Genomic DNA, 8,646 nt, shown 5'->3' on the forward strand with positions numbered 1-8,646 from the left:
TAATGAAATCGAAAAAGACAATAATGAAGGAAGTACAATTGATCGACCTGTCAGGAAAAGATGACTTCCGAATAAATATGATGATTTTATTATTTCTGTAAATTTAGCAGATTTAGATGCTCCTAAATCTTTCGATGAGGCTATAAATTCTGTAGATTCACAAAATTGGAAGGATGCAATGATAAAAGAGTTTAGTGCATTGAATGATTCAAAAACGTGGGAATTAATACCTAAGCCGGTTGATAAGAAAATTCTTTCGGTAAAATGGGTTTATAAAAAAAATCTGAAGACAATTTCAAAGCACGGCTTGTACTTAGAGGCTACGAACAAAAAGACCAAATTGATTAAATTTATGCCCCTGTTGCAAAAATGACTACCTTACGGTTACTTTTGAGCATGTCTGTTAAAAGAGGATTTAATGTGCATCATATGGATGAAGAAACTGCATTTTTGAACAGTGATGTAAAATCTGAAGTTTATGTTAGTCAACCCGACGGTTTTATTAAAAATGAAAATATGGTCTATCATCTAAAAAAATCTTTATATGGTCTACGTGAGTCGCCAAGGAACTGGTACGACCATTTCAATAATTTTATTACGAAACTGGGATTTACTAGAAGTAATCATGACTTATGTTTGTACTGTAATGTGAAATCAGAAATCTGTTGCATACTTTTTGTTGACGATTTACTTATCTGTGGTCCAGATAAAGAACTCATTGAGAGCATTAAAAGTGAATTCAAAATTCAATTTAAAATGAAAGATCTAGGAAATGTTAAAAGGTATTTAGGCATCGAAATTGACTTTAATAAATCTACAAGAGAAATGAAACTTTCTCAAGAAGAATTATTATTATTATTATTATTACATATAAATGAAGGCTGAGGTCTAAGTCCTATGTAAGCCTAAAAACCAAAGAAATCAATAAGCTGACTGAATGCATGCAGAGAAAAAAAAAACAATTATTATATGCATAGAAACAAATTAACCAAATAAGCAACTGTCTATTTTGTTTTTAAAACTATTCACTGAGTCAGAATTCACTACATCACCAGGTAAGCCATTCCATGTCTCGAATATACGGTTGAACAAAAAATATTGTCTCTGTCTTGTGGCAAACTTTTCCTTTTTCAATTTGAAAGTGTGACCTCTCAACCGCGGATCATTGTTGAAGATGAGAAGTTCTCTATGGTTAGCATAATTGTACTTGGCTATACGGAAAGATATGACAAGATCCCCACGGAGTCGACGTTGGTCAAAAGCTATCAGTTGTGCCATCCTCAGTCTTTCGGGATACATTGAAACTTTAGCTGAAAAATTCGGAATTGTACACTCAAGAATTAAGCATACACCTATGGAAACAGGATTAAAATTGTTTGAAGGAAAAATTTACGAAAGTTTAAATTATAGAAATTTAATAGGCGCATTATCTTATATTGCTCAAGCAACCAGACCTGATATAATGTACGCAATAAACTATCTAAGTAGATTTCAAAATTGTTGTAGTGATACTCATTACAAACATGCTATACGCATTCTAATATACTTATACCATTCCAAGCATTTGAGTTTGCACTTTACTGGTGATTCTGATATTATGATTTGTGGTTATTCAGATTCTGACTGGGCAGGTGATCCAACTGATTCAAAGTCAACAACTGGATCAATAATTAAAGTTTTTGGAAATCCAATATTTTGGAAGACTGTAAAGCAAAAGTCAGTTTCACGTTCATCTACCCAAGCAGAATATATTGCCTTAGCTTATACAATAGAAGAAATTTTATTCATTAAAAATATTTTAGTTGATCTTGGTTTGTCAAAGGATTTGTTGAATGAAATTAAGATTTATGTTGATAATATTAGTTGTATTATGTTAGCCAAAAATGGTAATTTTTCAAAACGGTCCAAACATATAAATGTAGCTTTACATTTTGTACATGATACTGTTAATAATAAGCTAATTGATGTTGTTAAAATTGATGGAAATGTAAATTTAGCAGATACATTTACAAAATCCCTTTGCCGTGATAAATTTGAAAATTATCGCTATAAAATGAATGTTTATTAATTTTGTTAATTAAGAATGTAAAATTGTAAGGGGGGGTGTTAAAGTAATCTGTAATAGGATACAATTTTCCACTCACTCATAGAGGGCGCTAGACACTATAAAGAATACTGTATTATGGAATGTTCTAGAAATATAAAAGTGTATAAAAAACCGCGTCACTTGAGTAGTTGTTGTTATCGACTACTGATCGAGAGAGAGTTGACGACCGTACGAGACGTACCTGAGTTTAAGTGTATTCACAAGTGACAAAGTGCAGAGTGTTAAAAGTGTTAAAAGACTTCAACAACATAGAGGAGTTATTCTCGACCTTAAAAATCGCCTGCAGCGGTTTAAGGACATGGATGTTGTAAAAACTTTCCAAGAATCAATGGCTTCCACATCCACGTGGAGTGAAGAAATGGACTGTGAAACGTTCATTTCTCCCAAAAAAACATCGAAGGCGCCAATCGTCAAGACTTACCCACCTAAAATTTCAAATTCTTTCGGAGTACTCGAGACCGAAAAAAATACTCACTCGAAAACCTCGAGCCCAACACCTACAATAACGAGCCCAACCAATGGACAAAAAAGATGCCCTCCCGTGATAATCACACAAAAAATAGGATCGTATACCCAGTTCCATCAAAAATTAAAAACTATTATTAAAAGCAGATATCTGATTAAATATACCAAAGAGGATATAAAAATCACTACAAAGGAAATGAGTGATTACAAAGCTCTGATATCTGCTCTCAAAAAGGAAGATATTCAGTATTTCTCCCATACCCCTAGTGATCAAGTGAAGAAGAAAATGGTCTTGAAAGCCGCTTGCTTCATGACTGAAAGTGAAATTATCCAGGAAATCACAAAGGGTGGAAAAATAAAGCAGGATGAAATCGACTGCATAAAAATGAAAGGTAAAAACCCCAATTCACGCTCCTTTCTGGTAAATATTGCAAAATCTTGCCAAATCCAAGACCTTAAAAAAATTGAAGAGATAGACCATGTCAAAATTCAATGGCAGAAATATTCGAGAAAATCCCCTGTAACACAATGTTACCGATGTCAAAAATTAGGCCATGGATCTTCCAACTGCAATAGAATTCCGAAATGCGTCAAATGCGCGAAAAACCACTTAACAAAAGACTGTGAAATCAAGGAAAAAAATAGCGAATTAATACAATGTGCTAACTGCGATGGACCACACACTGCAAATTACTCAAAATGTCCAATAATTCTGAGGTATGTTGATTCTTTAATACACAAATCGCCTCAAAAACCAGAAAATATCCCGAAAATACCCGACATGAAACAATTCGCCCCTTTGAAAAAAACAAGCTACCACCCTGTAACAAACCAAATCTCATATCTAGAGATGGCAAAAAAATCCTCCCCAAAAACCCAGCAAACCATAATAGAAACCCCAATTTCAACTCAAAATAACTTAGACGATTTTCAAACTTTAATTAAAGAGATTCAAGAACTCAATTCAATTTGCAACATTTCACAATTAATATCACTAGTCAGAGATATCAAAAACCAAATTCAAACTTGCACATCTCCATTGAATAAGATACTAACCATACAAAACCTAATTGAAAAACATGGTATTTAAGTCTCCTAAAAAAGATATAAATATAATTACTTGGAATGCTAACGGAATTTTCAATAAAATTGACGAACTGGCAATTCTATCGAATGAAATAAAAGTCGAAATAATCTGCATACAGGAATCTAGACTGAACAATAGAAAACCTCCTAAATTACCAAATTTTTACTACATAAATAAGCCGAAAACCAAATCCGGGGGGCTTATTATTTATTATAAGAAACACTTAAAACCGATTGAAATTCCAACCGTCACAGTAAATTCCGAAACCCAGGCTATACGTTTAAATGACTTAACAATAGTAAATTACTACAACGGACATCAAAGTCCCATTGATACTAGCGAATTAGACTATATTTTCAGACTAGGCAATAGAGTAATAATAGTCGGGGACTACAATAGTCGAAGTACTTCGTGGAACTGTGCAGGTAATAACAGTAACGGAACAATTCTCCGCAGATACTTAGAAAGTAACAATTTTGTGTTAAACTTTCCCAGAAATTCGTATACCTATCATCCAGCCCATCGAGCAACTCCCTCAACCATTGATCTGATGATAACAAACAATATCCAAATATCCCAACCGTACACAATCCAGGCTCTAGATTCAGATCATTTCCCGGTATTGGCTACAATTCCGAGAATTAATTCCTCAGCACTGCCAAAACCAACAGCCTCTTACTATACTAACTGGAGACTTTTCAAAAACTTAATAAATCAAAATATAACTATCAATAGAGAACTCAATTCAACGGAAGACATAAACAAATGCATCCAATGTTTCACCAACTTAATTAAAAATTGCCTTTTTCAATCAACCAATAAAATAACCCATCCGTCCAATCATCACTTAGAAATTCCCCCCTCAATTCAGGAACTCATTAAAATTAAAAACAAACTAAGAAAAAGACTACAACGCAATTTCACAGCTAGCCTCCATGCACAATATAAGGATACAATTAATCTTGTTAGAGGCTCAATAAGCTCTCTAAAAACACACAAATGGGAAAAATTCACGCAAAATCTAACGAACACTGACGCAATGTGGCGAATAGTGCGCTCACTAAAACAAAATTCTTTTGGAATCTCCACACTACTCGGCCCTCAAGGATTAATCTTCGAGGATGAGTGTAAAGCTAAATATCTAGCTGAAACGTACTCAAAAAATCATAACTCTACTTGCGACATGTCTGACAGCCAAACCGAAAATACAGTCAAAGAAACAATAAACCAATTCACATAAACAACATTAGACAGAAGTGCTACATACTACTTCGCAGTCTGTACCCACTTTTGTCTAAGGGAAGCAAACTCAGCAAAAAATCAAAAATTCGAATATACAAACAATGCATCCGTCCGGTATTCCTGTATGCAGATCCAATATGGAGCAAAACTTCATTGTCAAATTTAAGAACATTACAAGTGTTACAAAATAAATTCCTTAGAATCATTCTAAATGAATCAAGGTATACACCAATTGAAGAAATTCACAAAACAGGAAACATCGAACTAATTCAGGACAAAATAAAAAACGATACTATAAAATTCTTTAAATATACTGCCAAAAAACTTGAAAAAACCAAATACCTCGGCACTACTACTTCACAAAATACTAATATTAGAATACGACATAAATTGATACATCACATTACTCTAACGTAAGAAATCCTGAAAAAATGTATCCCACCTGAGGCGAATATGTGTTTTATTTGACCCAACATACCTCTAGAAAAAAATTATACTAACCACCCAATATTGTTCATACATTATAATTTATATAAAAACATTAGGTGCGATCCCAGAGATCAGGTACTAATTTCTAATTAAAAATTTAAATTTATCTATCCTGTATATTTCTCCTTGTAAATATTCTTGTATATATAATTTAGGAAAATAATAATAAAAACGCTGTAAAGCGAAAAAAAAAAATATGTGTTTTATTTGTAGTTGTTGTTGTTGAATATAATGGGTGAAGAACACGTTTTATGTTGGAGCATTGTTGGAGGTCTGAATAAATATATTTTAAAGTAATTGAAAACTGTTTAATTATAATTAACTGAATTCACTCATAATACAAAAATGAGCGATAACAAATCTTCTGTAGAAAAATAAATTCAAAAAGCCTGGGAATTTTGCTGTTCTGCAGTTATTCCCGAGAAATCAAAACTTCGTAAAGAGGGTAGATACAAGACTTTCACTCCCGATCTAGTAACAAACGGGGTTACTAATAAAAGTCGTTCTATCGTGCAGAAAATAAATTCAACGACAATTGAAAACGATTAAAAATGTTATGTGAACACTACACTAACGCCTGGTTTCTGAAGCGATGATCAGCGCGAACTTAATAGTTGTCAAATTTAATGTCAACTGTCAAATGAGATTCGCTCAGCATTATCATACCTAGTTGTCCAATTTAATGTCAACTGTCAAATGATATTCGCTAAGCAATATCATACGTTGCGCATAACATGACATGACATTTTGAAGTTGACACTAGGTTTGACATATTTGTTCGATCAACCTTTCAGCAACCGCGTTAATGTCGATTTGTTGGTGAGTGAAATAAAAGAAAGAAAAATAAAATAATGTGTCAATTTAAAATATACAATACAATGTTGAACTAATAGAAAAATGTACTACAAATTCTACAATCTAAATATCTTAATATACAAAATCATTTACAATACAAAGTACTGAATGTTTTACCTGAAGTATTCTTGATCTGCTCTAGGATTTCCAGGTCTTTTTCATCAAACGGCTCGGTCATCTTGTATCTAAAACTGCTAAGTTTCCTTGTGTGCGTTCTTCACGGAGAAACGATATAAATATGCAGCAAGGGTAGTAGCACTTGGTCCAGCCAGACTGGGGTGAATCTTTCGATATCGATTGGCAGCAGTCCAATCAAACTTTGTGCGTGACAACTCTCACTTTCCTAGGTCTTGTGTGCGCCTACTATATGTCTCCCCTAGTCACCCTTTCACGTTCATTCATCCCACTAACAAAACATGCACTATTCTAGACGGACAGAATCGGGCATAATATAATGCTTTTTGCATTCTCCCCTACTCTTGCTAAAGACCTAACCATGTGATGAAGCCTGGTAAGAGAGGTGGGTCTTTTCTAGGAATGCATTGATTATTACCAGGAAATTTTCGTTAATGTCTTTCAGTTTTACTTGAGTTAAAGAGGGTCGTCGATATGATTATTTTTAAATTTGAACCTAATGTTGTGGAATAATCGTTTTATGAGGAAAGAGTAGATTTTTGGTTTTCATGACTATTTCTTTTGTCACTTGGCGTTTCTAGTGTAAGTTTTGTGATTCACCCAAAATTCAAGAAGAAATTGAGAAACACTATTTATCTTTTGTGATCGCAAATAACACCTCATATTTCAGTTTTATTTTCAACAGGGCCGCCGCCAGACATTTTGGCGCCCCGGCAAAATAAAATTTCGCCGTCCTGCTTTGCCTTATTCATCTGAATTTTCTTTGAAGGAGCCTCTGTTATTCCTCTTTGGAAGTTTTCAATTTCATATCGAATCGTCTTTTTTTAACTCAAAATCACCTTGCCAAAATTATAGAAGGTTGTTTTGTCGATTTCATCAAAAAGCGTCCTGAAATGTTTAAAAGTACGACACTCAATTATGAATCTATAGTAAAAGGACGACGTAGTTCTTAAAGCTGCATTTTAGTATCTTTGTATTTTCATAACTGTAATTATGATTTCAAAGAAATTGGTTTTTGGAAATTTTATTATTTTTTCATTAAAAAAACATGCGATATGTCTTGTTTCATTAACTGATTTTGCGCCCCTATAATTTGGCGCTCCGGCAAAATGTCTGGTTTGCCATGGCAGCCCTGTTTTTTAATACTATTCAAATGTTACTCAGATTGAATTCTGATATTACCAGCAATAAATACTAGCGATTTTCGCCTTTTGTCGAATTTCAAAGGAAAAAACACTTCTGCTGCACACTGCTTGGATCTGTTGTGCAAAACTATATTGAAACTTTCGTCTTGACTTTTTATTTTGCATTTTTTATTTTTGAATGATTTTTATTCAACGAAATAAAAATTTGCAATGCAAAACTATAGTGCTACTTTTATCTTGGCTTTTTATTTTGCATTTTTTAGTTTTGATTGTTTTTATGCAACGAAATTCAGTTGAAAAGTGCAAAGTAAAAATTTGCAATGCAAAACTATAGTGCAACTTTTGTCTTGACTTTTTATTTTGCATTTTTTATTTTCGAATGTTTTTTTATGCAACGAAATTCAGTTGAAAAGTGCAAAGTAAAAATATGCAATGCAAAACTATAGTGCAACTTTTGTCTTGACTTTTATTTTGCATTTTTTCTTTTCGGTTTTTTTTTATGCAACAGAATTCAATTGAAAAGTGCAAAGTGAAAATTTGCAATGAAGTTTGGTACAACCACAATATAAATGAACCTATAAAATCATAAGTCTAGGAACTAGGACTTTCGACAAAAAAGTTCGATTCTATTCAGTATCGATCAAATCAACTACTCATCGAGCAAATTTTATTAAGAAACATTTTTTTTTCAGTATTATAGATTATATAGAAAAAAAATGTTTTTTAATGATATATTTACTTTCACGTTTCACTAGCGCCACTAGAGGAGGGGGTTGCTTTCGAGCTAAGTTCATGGAGTTGTTTGATTGATGTGTATCTATTTTTGTTGAGTATGATTCTCAAAAATTTGTAGTCGTTGAAGTTTTTTGTAATTTGTATCTGAAATTTTGCTCCAAATTGGATTTGCATACAAGAATGCTGGCCTAATTCCTTGTTTAAAAACCCGAAGTTTGGATTTCCGGCTGAGTTTGATGTTTTTACTGATCAATGGGAAAATTTTGTTGAGGATTGTGTAACATTTTCGTGAAATGTTACCTAAATGCTCATTGAAAGATAATTTTTTATCTAGGGTGACCCCTAGATATTTAACCGAATTTTGAATGTGGATTAACTCGCCGTTG

The 8,646-nt window shown here is 33.0% G+C and overlaps 1 protein-coding gene across 1 annotated transcript; it reads right to left on the minus strand.

Annotated features, from left to right (window-relative positions):
* Window positions 1-419: 419 nt before the first annotated feature.
* On the minus strand, window positions 420-7,160 carry LOC123683913. The gene is made up of 2 exons (XM_045622917.1): window positions 6,363-7,160; window positions 420-1,310 (listed from the first exon to the last, which is right to left on the minus strand). The coding sequence occupies exons 1-2, from the start codon at window positions 6,421-6,423 to the stop codon at window positions 985-987; spliced, it is 387 nt and encodes a 128-aa protein (XP_045478873.1). The 5' UTR covers window positions 6,424-7,160; the 3' UTR covers window positions 420-984.
* Between the last annotated feature and the right edge of the window lie 1,486 nt (window positions 7,161-8,646).

The sequence above is a fragment of the Harmonia axyridis genome, chromosome 7 (assembly GCF_914767665.1).
Source record: "Harmonia axyridis chromosome 7, icHarAxyr1.1, whole genome shotgun sequence".
Lineage (NCBI taxonomy): Eukaryota > Metazoa > Arthropoda > Insecta > Coleoptera > Coccinellidae > Harmonia > Harmonia axyridis.